The 17,187-nt window shown below is 52.3% G+C and overlaps 1 protein-coding gene across 1 annotated transcript; it reads right to left on the reverse strand.

Moving 5' to 3' along the window:
• Positions 1-4,356: 4,356 nt before the first annotated feature.
• Positions 4,357-9,297, reverse strand: LOC142076173 (olfactory receptor 14A16-like). Its single transcript, XM_075138552.1, has 2 exons — positions 8,555-9,297; positions 4,357-4,372 (listed from the first exon to the last, which is right to left on the reverse strand). Exons 1-2 carry the CDS (start codon positions 9,295-9,297, stop codon positions 4,357-4,359), a joined length of 759 nt encoding a protein of 252 aa, XP_074994653.1.
• Between the last annotated feature and the right edge of the window lie 7,890 nt (positions 9,298-17,187).

Below are 17,187 nucleotides of genomic sequence, written 5' to 3' on the forward strand. Positions count from 1 at the left end.
CATGACAATGATGAGACAATACTCTGCTGACATCAAGAAAAGAAAGAAAAAGACCGGGGCAGCACATCCTGCATAAGAGATGTCCCTGGTGTCCCCGAGTGAATTGCCCAAGGAGCTGGGAGCTCTGCTGGGGGCTCTGCAGGAGTCAGTCCTGCCCTCCAGCAATAGGCAAATAGGAAACAGGAGAGATCCCAGATTAAAACCACTCAGGGCATCAAAGAGCTTTGCAGCATTGTTGCTCCCAACTCACCTGACTGCAGAGCAGAGCTGGGGGGGTTTGTTGGGTTTGTTCTGTTCTAGTTGCCCCACCACACCTGAGGAGTGTTTTTAAGGCAGAAATTGTTGGCATTTCTGCTGCACTCCACGTGAAACATTGCGGGTGCTGAGAGGCAAAGGGACTGTCCCTTAGTGCCGAGCGAGGACGGCCAGTCTGCCCACCAGTCCTGGGCTCAGCTGCCCGGTGCTGGCAGCTCCTTCAGCTGGAGGACGATTGCACTCAGATGTGTCCCTGGGGGTGACGTGGAGCTGTGAGCAGCCCTGTATCACACAGCACCCTCCTGGCAGCAGAAGGACCCTGCCCTGCCCTGCCAGGGGTCACTCCTTCTACCCACAGCTTCCCCCACGCCCCCTAAATACCTGGTAGGCCAACCCGGGAAGAGGCGTTGGGTATGGGTTGTCACTTCCTTTCCACCTCAGTAACTGAGGGGACAGGGGCAGGCACAGGGCTTGGCCGGGTCAATCCCAGAAGCTGAAAGGCCAGCAGCAGGCACGCGGCTTGGGAGATCATGGTGAGGTCACTTCTGTCCAGTGGGCTGATAGGCCACAAGGAGGCTGGTGGGTTGGGATGTTATTATGTTATCAATTGTGTCTGAGGAGCTCATTGGCCAGCAGGAGGCACATGGCCGTGAAGGGGAGTGTGAGGCCCCCTTAGTCTCCAATCTCCTTGAGTGATTGGCCATCAGCAGGCACAGGGCTGGGGTGTTGGCTCTGACATTCCCTTCTGCTGAGAACGTGATAGGCAGCAGCAGGCACGTGACTTGGTGGCTGTTTTGTACCCGGAGGTTCTGGTTTGTTATGTCCCCACTAAGAAAGGCACGCAGACGCTGTGAGGTGGTGTTTAAAATGCCATTTGTTAGAGAAACACCATAAACAAAGAGCAGATCATGGAGGCAATATTAGGTTCCTTCAGATGCCAGAGTCTTTGACAGTGGGGCAGAAAGTTGTGCAGCTTCCATCTGTGGAATCTGCTCCTGTGATCTCTTTCCGTGTTTTCTAACAGGGAAACAAACTCTAGTCGTCATTTCTCCTGCCCTAAGAAGTGCTGTTCACATGCAAATTTGTTGCTGCAGTGTTTGGTAAAGGTAAGGACATGCAGTTGGCCTCATCACCAGTACCAGGTGGGAGCTTCCTGCAGATTCCTCTGTTGCAGTCAAGTTTCTCCTGTGACCCAGGGATATGCTCAGCACAACACAGCCTGAAGACCAAGCTGTACGTGGAGCACAGCACAGCGCGGCACATGCAGGCCAGGGTCTTTTCAGGTTTACTGTTAGGGGGATCACTGACTCCTCCATGTACAATGCTCTTATGGTCGGGATCACCGAACCGCCTGAGGAAGATTAGGAAGAGGATGAGGTCTGCTTTAGAAAGCTGGAGGAAGGGACACAATTTTAGGACTTGGTAGTCACTGGGGACTTTGAAGGCCACGGACCTCTGCTAGAAGGCCTCACTCAGAGGGAAGGTGGAAGGTGATCCCTGATCTGCCATGGGGGGATGCTCTCCTGGACTTGTTTCTCACAAGAAGTTGGTGGAAGATGTGGAGGGCAGCTTTGGCTGCAGTGGGAGTGAGGTGGGGATGTAGAAACCCTTGAGGGAAGTCAGCAAGACAACTTGTAGCAGGGCTGAGTGGAGAGGAAGGATCACCTCCACCCACCTGCTGGCAGTGCTCTGCCTAATGCAGGCCAGGGTGCCGTTGTCTGCCTTTGCTGCAAAGGTGCAAAGGCAGGAGAGGAGAAGGCTTTGGGGAGACCTAATGACAGCCTTCCCATCTCTTCTGGGAGAGAGGAAAACAGAATGGAATGGAATGGAATGGAATGGAATGGAATGGAATGGAATAGAATGGAATGGAAAGGAATGGAAAGGAATAGAAAAGAATAGAATAGAACAGAACAGAACAGAACAGAATTTCTTCTTAGATAGAAGAAATGGAAAACCAGGGCCTCCCTGGTCTGGTGGAATAGGGACGAATTGGAGTGGCCCCAGAGGACATCTGCCAGGATGTGGTTTGGGGCCTCTGTGGAGAGGCTGAGAGACCTGGGCTTCTTTAGCCTGGTGAAGTAGAGGCTCAGGGCTCTCTAGTAGTGGCCGTCAACTACTTGAAGGGTGGTTTCCGAGATGATGGAGCTTTTCTTGGCAGTGCAAAGGGAAGGCAACCTTGGTAGTGGGAAGAGAAGGAAACCTCCACAAAGCACAGCTTGGAATGTTCAGACTGGATGTGAGGAAAAAGAACTCTCAGTCAAAGGGTAGCCTTGTGGTGTAAGAGGTCACCCAGAGGGAGTCTGGATCAGCCCATGGCTTTGTGTTTCAGGGAAAAGCCAGCTATGGGTGGAGAGACATGAGTGAAGGTCTAGAAATGCTGGGGTGAGAGCTAGGTGGGAAAGCAAGATGGGTGTCTACAGCCTGAAGGGCAAGAGGTGCAGGCATGGGACAGTGTAGGACAGCCTGCAGCAGAGATGGCCTAGACCACTAGCAGGGCTGACAGGCCCATCAAAAGCGAGGTCTGTGTCCCCTTGGCTAAGGCAGTTGCCTCTGCCACCGAGGCCTCCAAGGAGGAACTTTCTTTTGAGGCTCTGGACTTCAATTCTTCCTTCTTGCCCCTTCTTTGGGAGGCCGGGAGGTACCATAGAATTTTCCTACCCTTGGCATGGCTCACCCTCACATCCAACTGCCCCCAAGAAGAGCCCTGAGCCACGCGTGAGGGACAGGGTCTGCCTTCCCAGGGCCTGGGGGTGAGGGCTTGACCCTTCTGCTTCCTAAAACAAACCAAGGGTTTTCTCAGCATTACAGCCACCTGCACAGTGCCTTTGCCTACCTGCAAGCATGGCCTCCAATGATCTGCTCTAACGAGGCCATGGGGAGGCTTTGTCAGTAATGGTCCTCAGTGGGACCCATTAATACTTCAAGGTACTTTGAGTTTTACTTCTGACTTTAACTTCTTGAGAGGTTTGTTCTTTCTCCTCTCATCATGGGAGCTTCAAGGACTCAGCACCAAATACACCATGGGTGTCATTAAAATACAGAAAGCCTTAAGGAGCTCTTTCTCTTCCTGTAGTTTTCTTTAGGTCTTCCAAGCTTGTACAGCTAATTGGAGTAATTTCAAAGTGTAGTTAAAGAGGAAGGTTTCAAAGTGCACCTAAAAAAAATATTTTTTAATTTAAATTTACTCTTCAGTTTAGAGAAGAAGTGATGGAAACATTCTCCAAGAGCTAGTGATCCAGGGTGTCTCCTCAGGAGGTCTGGACAGGCAGGAGAAGCAGTCCCTTGAGGTGTGACTCTGTATGCAGAACTTTGCTCCTCACCTCCCAAACCTCACCATTTCTCTCATTGGCCATCTGGGACTTACATCACTCTTCCTTGCATCAGACTTCTCCACTGATCTCTGCAGCTGGGTGTTACAGCTCCATGGCACCAACTCCCACCTGCTCTCCTCAGAGAACTGGCTGCACACAGGCCACGTAAGAATATTTTCTATTTGCAAGCAAAGAAAAGCCAAGCTTGATAAAGTTTCATAAACAATAAAACACACTCCTCAACCATATGCTAAGTACAAGCTGTCTCTAATGAAGTTGCCTTTCTACAAGGGATAATCTTATGAGAAATGTTTGAGATAGATACAAAAAAGTTAGATACAACCATAATTAAAGAATTGGCTAAAGAGCCAATGTGACTACTGAAGGACAGGCAAGCTTTTAAGTCCCTGAGTAGGTGAGAGTTATCTGAATGAACAAATGAGAAAATTCGCAAATAATGGAATGGGCCTTTGTCTAGAGAGTCTGCATCTGCAAAGACGACATCAGAAATGGTCATTGTATCAGGACAGGTGAAATTATATGAAAGATTAAAGAAACTGAATACACCGTATAACAGGAAGAACAGTGGTAATGAAGTTACAGGGCAAGACCAATATTTCTTTGGAATATCCCTTTTGAAAGGTCATTGGATTGGTAGAGGTCTCTTGTGAGTGAGGACAAGCAAGAGTTGCACTCATCTTTGAAAGTGGCCAAAAGTGCAACCCAGGGAACCACAGGCTGCACAAGCTCACTTTGGTGGGGGGTGAGCCATTGAATGAGTGCTCCTGGGTTACACTTCTGGGCACCTGAAAGAGAAGAGCATCGCCATGGACTTACCAAGGGTAAATCATGCCTCGCCAACCGGGTTGCCTTCATGATGAAGTAGCTGCATTTGTGCATGAGGGGACAACAGTTGATGTCGTTGACCTCCACTTCAGCAAGACTTTTGGCGTGGTCTCCCTCAATATTCTTGTACCCAAGTTAGGGCATTCCAGTCTGGACAGGTAGACAAACATATGGGTAACCCACCAGTTGGATGATGAGGCTGAGAGTGCAGTGGTGAAGGGGCCATGCTCTACCTGGAGGCCAGGGGACGTACTGGGGTTTGGTGAGGCGGCACAGGGGACTCTGCTGAGCCCTGTGCAGTTTAACACCTGTATCCACTGTCCTCTCAGGAACTTCATGAGATAGACAAAGGAAAAAGGCCAGGTCCTGCACCTGCGATAGACTGACAGCCTGCAGTGGCAGAGGGAGCAGCTCTGCAGAAAAGGCCCTGGTGGTGCTGGGGACAGAAGGCAAAACAAAACCCAGTAGTGTGAGCTGGTGACAAAGGTGGCCGGCAGTGTCCTGGAGTGTGTAAAGAGGAGCCCTGCCAAGACAGTGCTTTAGGCTCTAAACAGAATTTAAACAAAGCCTCTGACTTGGGTTCTATCAACTTAATTGCTAAAAGAGAGGGAGGTGGAGGGATCTCAGCATTTCCAGGTTCCTGCTGAAGATTTAAGGCCTCCGAGAAAGGAGCTGAAGAGAACACTTGTGAACTAGCATAGCCTTTAGATCGATTCACATGTGAGGGCTCTGCTCCCCCATCTCAATCCTTGGCACCCAGAAACCTCACCTGCTTTTCCCCCCTCTCCTCCCAAAACCTGACCAAGTGATGGGAGGAAAGGCAGCAGAAAGGCCCTAGGCCTCTGTGAATGAGCCGGGGTCTGGCACCTGGAGGGCGATGGTGTCATTTCATTGGACACCCCATAAAGACTCAAGCTGGGGAGTGCCTCTGCAAGTCCGAACCAACAAGGTCCATGGCCAGGCAAGGCTGTGTCTCTGGCTGTGTCTGGAGACCCGAACACCTACAGCTTAGATGAAGCTGGGGCTGAACCTCAGGCCTGGGCTTCAGTGGTCTCCTGGGCCCATGGGCAGAGATGCAGTGGAGGCCCAAGTGAGGCTGCTCTAGGGCCCTGACAGTGCCCCCATGGGTTCCCACCTGCCAGTGTCCTCAGTAGGTCAAGTTCTCATGCCCTGATGTGCAGGATCTGCTCTCTGCTTCTCTCCTTCCCCACCTCCCTGGGGATCCGAGAGATCGCAATTTCATGGTCACTACAGCCAAGGCAGACACTGGTCCTCACATCCCTGAGCAGCTCTTCCTCCTTTGGGAGTACCAGCTCCAGGTGAACATCAGACTGGGTGGCCCGTTTGGCAGCTGTGCTAAGAACTTTTCCAGAACCTCCACAAGAAACCTCCTGGACTGTTTGCATCCTGCTGTCTCACTTGACCAGTGAACACCAGGGAGACCGAGTCCCCCATAAGAGCCAGGGTCTGTGATCCACAGATTTCCTCAGGTCATTTAAACAAGACTTAGTTCATTCCTCACCCTGACTCTATGACCTGTAGCTCTGTCCTGGGTCTGGCTGGGATGCAGTTAATTCTCTCCATAGCAGACCGTATGGTGATCTGCTTTGGGTTTGTTACTAAACGGCACTGGTAACACACCAGGGTTTTGGCTACTGCTGAGCAGTCCCTGCAGAGCCTGAAGGTTTTCTCCTTCTCACACTCTGCCCCCTCTGCAAGTAGGCTGGGGGTACGCAAGAGGTTGGCAGAGGCACAGCTGGGAAAGCTGACCCCAACGGACCAAAGCAATATTCTGTACCAAATGATGTCATGCTCAACAAAAGAACCGCAAGGAAAGACGGAGGAAGGGGGGACATTTGTGGTCATGGCATTTGTCTTCCCAAGTAACTGACACACATGATGCTTTCCTGGCAGTGGCTAAACATCTGCTGACCGATGGGAAGTGTGAATGAATTCCCCATTTTGCTTTACCTTCACACACAGTTTTGCTTCACCTATTAAACCCTCTTTGTCTTGACTCCTGAGTTTTCTCGCTTCTGCACTTCCGATTCTCTCCCCTGTCCCCCTGGGGTTGTAGTGGGGGAGTGAGCAAGTGATTCTGGGTGTTTTGTTGCTGGCCAGACACAAACCAGAAGTAACTCCTACCGCAGTGTCATCTTTTCTGGCCTCTCGTCTGACCCCCACACAAGCTCTCACCTCACCTGTTCCCTGTGCCGTAGAGGAGCTCCATGGACCTGAACTGCCCTGACGTCACACAAGGCAGCCCCCACTTCTCGTCTTCCCTGTTTGTCTCTCCTCAAAATATTGTATCTCCACCCACCACAAAAGCCGTGGGAGCTGTCCTTCCCCACCTCAGCTCTTGTTACACTGAAGTCACAGCTCTGTGATGGCACACACGGCTCCTGCTCTCTGTGGCCCAGGCTGGGGGCTTTGGTGCCCATTTGGGCTGCAGCCCCTCCGATGGGGCACCAGGGCCAAGGGCAGACTTGTCCCATGCAAACCTGGTCCCCAGAGATGGGCCCCCGTGTGTGGAAAGGCTTTGCTTCCCAGCAGAGGCATGCTGGAGTGGGTGGCAGGTGGCCACAGAATGGTGGATGAGGTTGCCACCCCGACAGCAAAAGCTGCAGTGCCCAAGGCCAGAGAGAAAGAGGCGAGGGCTGTGCAGTCCCGGCAGGAGAGGGGTTTGCTGTCCCAGGTGACTCTGCAGCACCGTGGGGCCTGTGCCAGAGGTGGGGCTGATCTCCACGAAGGACAAGGTGCTGCTGAGAATGTCCCTGGGGGAGGACAGCCTGTGATCCAGCCACACCTGCACATCATGCTGGGGGCTGAGCGGTGTGCTGGTTTTGGCTGGGATAGAGTTAATTTTCTCCACAGTAGCCAGTATGGGGCTGTGGTTTGGATTTGTGCTGAAGACAGTGTTGATAACCCAGGGCTGTTTTCGTTCTGCTGAGCAGGGCTTACACAGGGTCAAGGCCTTTTCTGCTCCTCACCCCACCCCACCAGCGAGTAGGCTGGGGGTGCACAGAAGTTGGGAGGGGACACAGCTGGGACAGCTGACCCCACGTGACTAAAGGGATGTTCCATATGATATGACGTCATGTTCAGCAATTAAAAGCTGGGGGGAAGAAGAAGAAAGGGAGGAATGTTCAGAATGGTGGCGTTTCTCTTGCCAAGATGGCTGAATATCTGCCTGCCGATGGGAAGGAGTGAATGGAACTGAATGGGAAGGTCAGCCTCCCCATCAGCCCCAGGGATGCTGCTGGCCCCAAGGCCACGAGGAAATGGAGGCTACTCACTCGCTGGCTCTCCTGATTTCATATTGCAGGTGATGCCCAACCCTGACTGAATTTGCCCCCTCTTCTGCTCCCACCTGCCCCACTCCCCACGACAGCATGACAGTCCTGGCCCTGGACCTCCTCCGGCACCTCCTGCATCTCTCCAGTCTCCCCTCCCTCTGCCTGCTGGGTCCCCACTCACTCCCATGGCACTGCAGAGTCCTTGTCCATGGATACGTCGATTTGGTGCTTTCCTTTTGGGGGACTTCACCTTGGAGGGTGTTTCACCTTCTGAGTCTCCATTCATTCCAAGCCCAGGGCCCGGGGTGGGTCCCAATCCTCTCCTCTCCTCACCCCTCCAAAGTCATTTCCAGAGACTCTGGTATGTGCCATCAGTCTTGTCATCCATGAAGAAATGTGAGAAGATAATGGGAGCTCATGGACCATCTCCCCTGCCATTGGACACCAAGAAGAGAGCTCTTAAATCCAGACCGTTTGGTCCAGTGGAACCCAATGGTACCGTGAGCTTAATCCCAAAACACTGAGAATAAAAAGGAGAACAGACTTTTTAAAATATCAATTCCTTGGATATTTATTTGGAAGCAACTCTCGGGGAAGAGCCCAGCCTTCAGGTGCTGCACCTGGGAGATCCCCTTTTATTGAAGAGCTGCTATTGGGCATGCCACATCTGACACAGTGTTGGGCAAGAGTCACAGGATCAAGCCGCAAGACAAGGAGTATAAACCCAGAAAATTATATATAAGCAGGATTATTACAAGAGAAAAAATCAGACTCGTGGCCTAAGATAAACTCTGGGGAATGTGCAGAGAAGGGGAGGCAGGTTATTGTCGGTGAAACAGCGTCCACTGGGCCAGTTTCCATAGGGCATCCTTGAGCTCCTGGTTCCTCATGCTGTAGATGAGGGGGTTCACTGCTGGAGGCACCACTGAGTACAGCACTGCCACCACCAGGTCCAGGGATGGGGAGGAGATGGAGGGGGGCTTCAGGTATGCAAATATGCCAGTGCTGACAAAGAGGGAGACCACAGCCAGGTGAGGGAGGCACGTGGAAAAGGCTTTGTGCTGTCCCTGCTCAGAGGGGATCCTCAGCACGGCCCTGAAGATCTGCACATAGGAGACCACAATGAAAACAAAACACCCAAATCCTAAACAGGCACTAACCGTAATAAGCCCAACCTCCCTGAGGTAGGAGTGTGAGCAGGAGAGCTTGAGGATCTGGGGGATTTCACAGAAGAACTGGTCCACAGCATTGCCGTGGCAGAGGGGTAGTGACAATGTATTGGCCGTGTGCAGGAGAGCATTGAGAAACCCACTGGCCCAGGCAGCTGCTGCCATGTGGACACAAGCTCTGTTGCCCAGGAGGGTCCCGTAGTGCAGGGGGTTGCAGATGGCAACGTAGCGGTCGTAGGCCATGACAGTGAGAAGACAATACTCTGCTGAAATGAAAAAGACAAACAGAAAGAGCTGTGCAGCACATCCTGCATAGGAGATGTCCCTGGTGTCCCAGAGGGAATTGGCCATGGCTTTGGGAACAGTGGTGGAGATGGAGCCCAGGTCGAGGAGGGAGAGGTTGAGGAGGAAGAAGTACATGGGGGTGTGCAGGCGGTGGTCGCAGGCTATGGCGGTGATGATGAGGCCGTTGCCCAGGAGGGCAGCCAGGTAGATGCCCAGGAAGAGCCAGAAGTGCAAGAGCTGCAGCTCCCACGTGTCTGCGAAGGCCAGGAGGAGGAACTGGGTGATGGAGCTGCCGTTGGACATTTGCTGTTTCTTGGCATAGGGGTACTGTTCAAAACTGGAAAAGACAAGGAAAAAGTATGACAGACTTCTCCAAGCAAAGCCACTCCTTTTTTCATAGAAATCCACCCCCCCTAAAATTGAAATGCATTTCCTTCTCTGGTTTGTGCTGGCTGAGTGTGCTGTGAGGAGCAGGACCTCTGTCCACGGCCAAGGAGCCAGCTTTTCTCTGCTGCAGTGGGTACCTGGCAGCTGGTTTGTGACAGCTCCAATTTTCCCAAGGGATGTCAGATGTCATCCGCCCTTAATGGAAAAGATCAGTATCTGCACTCATGACTCTCAAGAGCGTGGGCTGCAGAAGAGAGGCTTAGCGTGTCCTTATAAGAATTTTGTCTCTGTTTTTTATTTTCCACCATCACATCTGATGAGTGTTCTTTTTAGGGGTAGAAATGCTCATTTCTATGACTGAAAATGTGAAGAGTCTTGAGACAGGAGAGGCAAAAGGGCTCAGCTCTCTGTGGCTTAGTGCAGTCAGGTGAGCTGCAGTGTCCATCAGTCTGTTACCCAGCTGCCCTGCTCTTTCCCTTGTGCTGCCTCAAAGATGACTTCACACATAAATTACTCATTAAAAGAAACCAAACCAAACCACTGGACTCTGATGAAAGCAGGGGAGCACTGTTGCAGAGGGCAGATCTGCACACTCTTCTCTTCCCCACCCCAGAGGTGGAGTTGTGATGGAGAAGGACACCGTCCCTCACAAGAGAAGCAAAGGACTCTGAGCGGAGAGTACTGACCTCCAAGGGAAAGCTCAGCCCTCCCTGGGATCCTACAGGAGAGCTGTGCCTTTCTGGAGGGCAGCTCGCAAGCCCAGCAGGACAGGCAAAGCAGAGGGTCAGGGGTCCTGAAGAGGGGATGTCCTAAAGGGAGAGTCAGCTCATTGCCCAGCAGACAATGCCCAGAAGACATCCACAGTGAAGGACCGAATGAGAGCTGCCTTAACGGAGCCTACCCCGGTGCTTGTTTGCAGCTTCCTCCCACCCCCTGCCCAGGTCTCTGCTGCCTGGAGCTGTCCCTGCCGAGAGCTGGTTCCCTGTCCCCACCTCTCCTCCCTGTCGGTGCTCACAGACCCCATCCCACCCGCTGTGTGCTCAGCTCTGCTTGCAGACCCCTCCTGGCAGCAGGGCACTGCACAATGTCTTCTCTGTCCATGCAGGCTCTGATGGGATCATCAGACCAACCCTGATGAGCCTGGAGAAGTTGTACTGATGCTGTCTGTAAGCCGCGGTGTGTTGATTTCTCATACTCCCTGCTTTATTCACTTCCAAGAGTAACAGATTTGGAAATTCAGTGCCTCCTCTTGACATGAGACATTAATTTCTATGTCCCATTGCCCACCCAGGCAACCCAGAGTAGAAGATAGAAAGAACAGGATACTTGCTTTTCAGGTAGCCCCTGCTTTGCTGTGCTTCTTCAAAAGTCTTCTGGGAAAGTCCTGTAGTGATCTGAAGATGTGAGCAGGGCTGACCCAGGCAGCACCCTCTGGACAGCAGAAGGACCCTGCCCTGCTGGGGCTCGCTCCTTCCACCCACAGCTTCTCCCCACAGCGCCGTGGGGAGCTCCCCGGGCAGGCTGAGTGCTGACCCTGGCAGGCGGCAGAGTCCCTGCCCCAGCACACAGCCCCTGGGGTGCAGGGACCCTGCTCGCAAGGACAGCCCTGGGCACCCCTGCCTGCACACCCCTGCAGTCCCCCCCAGCAGAAGGCAGCCCTCATGCCCTCTCCCTCTGACCGTGCAGCAGGGAAGCCCTGCTCTGGAGCACCTCCTCCTCCTCTACATTACAGAAAGTGAGTGAGTCCTCCTGACAGAACCAATAAACTGTCAGATGTACCAGTTTTCGGAGATCCCTCCAGGAACTGAAGCTGCATTGCCCCGCACCCAGAGACTTACCACGTAGAGGGCTGTGAAGATTCTCCCCCAGTGAGCTCTCAGCATCCTCCCACTCCCCACTGCCTTTAAGCTCTCTCAGCCTCGCAGGTCTCCTCTCGGTGCCTGCAGGCAGTGCCCCCAGCCCTGCTCCTGGGCAGAGCTGTCTCTCTGCAGCGCTGCCCGCTTGCCAGGAGCTCCCTCCATGCCAGGAGCCCAGCCCAGCTCAGCAGCAGAGGACCAGCCCAAGGCACCACTTGCTCTGCCCCCTCGGGGCTCCCTCCACGTGTCCCTGCGCCTCCAGGGAACCTGCTGGGAACAGCCTGAAGCCATCACTCATGGTCCCTCCCTCAGCTGCGGAGAGACACTTCTTTCCAGCAGGGGCATTTCTCCCATCTGAAGAAGAGTCAGCTCCAGGAATCACCTTTTCATTGGCCCATCTGTAGACAGGACACCCGGACAGGGACAGGGAAGGACCTCATTTAGCAGTGCCGAGGGAAGGGATTCAGCCCCCAATCCATGGTTGCGGCCCTGGGGCTAGGAGTGGGCTCAGCTGCCCCCCACGCACAGCACAAGCCCACAGGAGGTGGGATTCCTCTGGCCTCAGCTCAGGTGTGTCTTGGGAGAACTTCTTAGCACGGCTGCCAAATCGGCCAACAAGTGTAATGCAGACCTGGATCTGACACTTGCAAGCAGGTGAGAGCTGGCCAGTGGACTGAAGGTCAGTGTAAGCCTTGGTTGTCCTGACACTGAAACAGTGGGGTCCCAGCTCCCGAGGGAAGTCAGGAAGGAGAATTGAAGGCTGTAGATGCCAGACATCAAAGGAGCAGACTTTGGCCTCTTCTGGGGAGTTCTGGTGCGGTCTTGTGGTCAGCAGCATTGAAGGGCAGCAGAGCTCAGTGCAGCTGGTCTTCAAGGACAGCATCCTCCAAGCACAGAAATGGTCTCTCTCAAAACTCAGTTGAAACTTGGATGTAAATTCAAGGGCACCATAATGAGCTGTTACTACTTCAGGGACAGTTCAAGGAGAAGCAAAGATAATATGGGATCACTCCTAAATCTAGTAAGAGTGGGCATGGATAGATCTGAGATATTTCATGTGCTCTTATCACCAGCAAGGTCTCCCAGGCCTTTGCGCCTCAAGGCAGGACTCTAGAGGAAAACTGCCATCAGTGGACAGGAATCAAAGCAGTAGCTGCTTGAGCAAACTCAAATGTTACCAGTGAAAAGGGACCGGATGTAGAAATCTGTATTTACATCGAGGGAGAGAAAGTGTCATCAGCCTTGCTGGTCCATATCCATGGTCTGTGAAAAATAATGAGAATTTACAGACCAGTGTCAAAGCTGTCAAGATGAAGCCTTCTTACACACTTATTACACCGAGGTCGTTTCTGCATATGTTTCAACTTCTGCCTAACATCTTCCTTCAGGGGTTGATGCACTTGCCCACACCGAGGTGGCCACTGCCTCTGAGATTCCCAGGGGTAGCTGAAGACCCCACATGGTACTGGGAAATGTTACCCAAGGCTGACAGGAGCCTTTCTGGAGCAGGAGCTGTGGACAGGCAGGGTAGGCCAAAGCATCTCAGTTGAGACAACTCCTTTCTCTCCCTTGAGTAGGAAGGGAAGCCTGGACAATTGCCCCCAAGGTGTCCAGCACTGGAGGAGAATGAGAAATGAGTGGGTCTAGGTGCTGCAGAGTCTACTTGAAGACGCTCTTGTAACCCCGCTATGTTGGGTCTAGTGCAGATTTGGCTCTTCAAAAGAGAGCATTCCATGCACTTTGCCTCTTTGCTTCCCTCTGTGCATTAAGGGAGCTCATGACTTCAGCGTGTGACTCGCTCTGAGTGAGTATGGAGAAACAGAGTTTGGGGCAGGGAGTGCTTTGGGGGTTCTTGGGGTCTGTGCTTGACACAAACATGTGTTTTCTGTTGGTCTAAGGCCATCCACGGTGGAAAGCGGACTTCAGAGGAGGTAAGGTGGACTGAATAGACAGCAGAGGAGAGTGGTTTATTTTTTATTGAACCATACCTTCATTTGGTTTTGTTTGCTGGAATTAAGAAACATCCTTCTGTGTCTGCGTGCAGCTCGTTCTCCAAGCAAAGCGGGTGGGAGTTGGTGCCAATGGGCTGAAACACGCAGCTACGGACTGTAGTGGAGAAAGGTCAGGTTTGAACAAAGGTGCTGTAAGTCCCAGGGGGCTGATGGGAGAAATGGTGGGGTTGGAGGTAGGGACAAAGACTGCCAGTCTGACATACAGGGCCTTGACTTCCCTACATCTTCAGCCTCCGTGAGGAGATGCTGAGGATCAATATCAGTTGGAGTTTTCTGGTACCACTGAATGTGTAAGCAGAAAAAGAAGAAGGGGAAAAAGAAGAAATGGTTTCTTACTGATATTTAGTATTGAAAACTTTTCACTTTGACTACACTCCTGAAACCTCTCACATTAACCACACAAGAACAGAGGAGTGAAGGAAAGTTATGCCCAGAGACTTGGCTGGGTAGGGCATTTTGCATGTTAATGAGCCCTCTGGTGCCAAGGTCCTGAACTGCAGATACTGAAAGAAGACTGAACTGGCCTCTGGAGAAGGAAAAGTCAGCAGCACGTCTCCAAGTTTCTGCAGGTGTTATTTAGTCCCCCTGAGGGCCATCACTGAAGAGATCATGGAGGGAATGAGATGACAGGCGACTGTCTCTGGGGGCCGGTGAAGCAGGAACGGTGAGGCACTGCTTACAGGTTGAAGATCAGATGTGCAGGCAACTGTGAAAGGCCTTGATGTGTTTCATCAAGCAGATGCTCAAGCGCTGACCCCCATGCCCTAGGAATGGGGATCCGTTCCCTCCTGCGATGCTCAGGGCTCTTCCAGGGAGCAGGGAGATGTGGGGATGCAATGCCGAGGGCAGGGCTGCAGTAGGACTCCTCCCAGGCTGTGTGGAGGGTGGGTGAGGAGGCAAGGAAGTGCTGGGGCTCTAAGGAACTGGTGTCCTCTCAGGGGCTAGAGTGGAAGAGACAGCAGCCATAGTCGAAAGGACAAGGATTTCAGTTCTGTTGGGGGGTCCCAGCCCCCACAAAGGGGCCATCCCCTCCACAGGCTGTCCTACACTGTTCTGTGCCTGTGCCTCTTTCTCTGCAGATTTTAACCACCAGCCCTGCTTCCCCACCTCACTCTCACCCCATCATGTCCCAAGCTTTACTGATGACTTTCTGTCCTCATTGACTCATTCTTCAAACACAAAGCTGTGGTTTTCTGAGGTTCTGCAATGGCTGTGAGTTCTCCACAAACTGTGCAGCTTCTTCCAAAGCCCTGCTAATGCTCCTGAATCAAACAAAATGTGATGGGACATCAGCCCAGGAGGTTTGTGCGTTCTCCAGGCTCATGGATATTTGCCTGAGGTCCATCCAAGCGTGGGCAGTGAAGGAAGAAAAGAGATCAAGGTCAGCTCATTGGGCACTACTGAGCACATTCCCCCCCAGCAGTGGGCATTCCCCTTCTGCCAGGCTGAGCCATGCGCACAGGGTGGAAATGTCTCTATCGTCCCTGTTTGTACAAGAAGGGCCTTTCTTCCTGCCATATTCCCAGGACAATCCTCCTCTTCTTCCTCTTCCACCTGCAGGCATCAACTGCTGTCCATTGCTGGGCTCAGGCATGGTTGTAAGGATTTGCTAAAGCCATCAGCCATCCCCTTGCTTCTCCCGGACATCCCCCGACCCTCTCTCCCAGACCTACCCATGGCCAATCACTGCTGCTCAGGGCCTCTCACTCTTCAGAAGAGGCCTTGAGCTTTTTGGTTCTTCCTGGTGCTCATTATAAACTTCCTCGCTCGTTCCAGAGCTCATGGTGAGTTTTCTTATCCACAACAGGGCCTTTTTGACCATCTCTTATGAAACCGTTTTCTGTTTATGATCGTCTGTGCAGAAAGAGCCGTCACAGAAAAGCACCAAAGAGATCAAAACGGATGCTGCGTGAAATGCCATAAAAACCTGCTGAGTTCCCCCCGCGGCTGTGTCTTTCTGGCAAGGAGTCTGTCCTGAGAAGGGGATCCAGCCTCTGCCACTCTCTGGAGAGGCAAACCAGCAGCGTCCGTGCCATGTGGGGAGAAAAAGGGTGACTTGTGCAAGACCGCCCTTCATCTGAACCACTTAGATATGTACTTGGGCATGGGGTATCATGCCTTAGAGTGCAAACACCGATCTGATGGGCACTGCCCAGAAGGGCACCCACAGATGCAGACTGCTATGTTGCAGGTGTTTATATTCAGGCAGATTAATCTTTTAAAAAATTTTTTCTTAATTTTTTAAATACCGATACCCTTAGGGAAATCACACAAGCACTTGAAGGATTATTGATGCATTTTAACATGATTATGGACAAAAGGCCCACCAGCTTTGCATGTAATGGGATGCCAGAGGCCAAGGGATGGATGGTTTGGGCACTGTCCTGGGATCAGGGAAACAGAAGCGTGCTCCCACCTCCCCGACACCCTGCCCTCCTCAGTGAGGCGTGTGAGAACCTCTGCCAACGAGGTCTGAGCTCACAGTCGTGACAAGTATCATATGTCTAACTGCAGCCAACGTTGTCCTGCCAGCTCGGGATTTGAGCTTCCATCTGAGTCAAAACCCCTTCAGTTCACACTACCTCCAGCTTCCCTCTGAGGCTGGCTGTTGTGTGGCACAACTGTCCCGGCTCTCCAGGCAGGCTGGGCAATGGGTTGATGCCTGAATTGGAAGTTTTCCTCTTCCTGGGGTACAAGACCCTCGATGAGAGAAGGCTGTAGAGATTTGGGTTGCAGAGGTTTGAAGTAGTCCTTTCAAAATCTGAGCAGGGTGAGCTTTGGAGCCAAGGAAAAATAGAGCAGCTCTCAAGGGTGTTTTTGAATTAGTGCTACACCACCAGTACCTGCACTTCCAGTTCCCAAAGTCCTACCTGTGCAGCAGAGAGCCTGGAGCTGTGAGCTCCCTTCATCTGCCCTGCATGTCAGCATGTGAAATGGAACTAACCTAGTCACAGAGTTGGGTTTGGTTCTGTCCACAGCCTGAAGCACCACATGGGTCAGGAGACAAGCCAGGATACCTGACGAGGACTCACACTTCTCTGCACTTAAAGCTTAGGGTTCCAGGGAATCTCAGGTGGCATGGCATACCGATTCCTGGTTTGAAGGAGCTGGTCAAGTGCCTCGTCTCCATTTCTGTGATGGTGGCTTTGCTGCCTGGCTGATGTGCAGATTCTGTACATGGTTGCTGACACCTATTGAGAAACCTGCTCTGAAAGGATTACCAAGGTAGGCTGTTCTTTTTGGAAGGGTATTAGGAGAGTAAAAAAGAACGTGGGTTGGGACAAATGAAAAGGGATGCCAAAGATGTGGTCAGGGCTGTTTGGGGGTACTTGTAAGGCAGCCCCGCACCTGATGTGAATTATTTCTGGGGTCAGGGAGAACCTGAGAGCTTCCTCTACCCTGAAACCATGAAGGGGAAGGAAGGACAGCATCCTTCAGGCTGGAAGGGACCTCAGGAGGTGTCTCCACCAACCTCTTCCTCAAAGCAGGGTCAGACCAGATTAGTCAGGGCTTTATCCAAACACATCTTGTTCACATTCCAGGACAGAGCTGGTGCACGCTCCCTGCGAAACAGCTTCCAGAGTTTGACTTTCCTCATGACTGAAAAGATTCTCCCTATATCTAGCATCCTTCCAAGCCCAACCATCCAGCTTCTTTTTTACCCATCTGTTTATACACCCATGCAGACCATAATATCCTCTCCTGGCCACAAGAATATTGTGGGGGATGTTGCTGAATGCCTTGCTGACTTCCAGGGAAAAGACCACCAC

Source organism: Calonectris borealis, unplaced genomic scaffold (assembly GCF_964195595.1).
Source record: "Calonectris borealis unplaced genomic scaffold, bCalBor7.hap1.2 HAP1_SCAFFOLD_35, whole genome shotgun sequence".
Taxonomy (NCBI): Eukaryota; Metazoa; Chordata; class Aves; order Procellariiformes; family Procellariidae; genus Calonectris; species Calonectris borealis.

Excerpts from the sequence above, each read along its gene's own strand:
- LOC142076173 (XM_075138552.1), bottom strand. The coding sequence starts at position 9,297 with ATGTACTTCTTCCTCCTCAACCTCTCCCTCCTCGACCTGGGCTCCATC.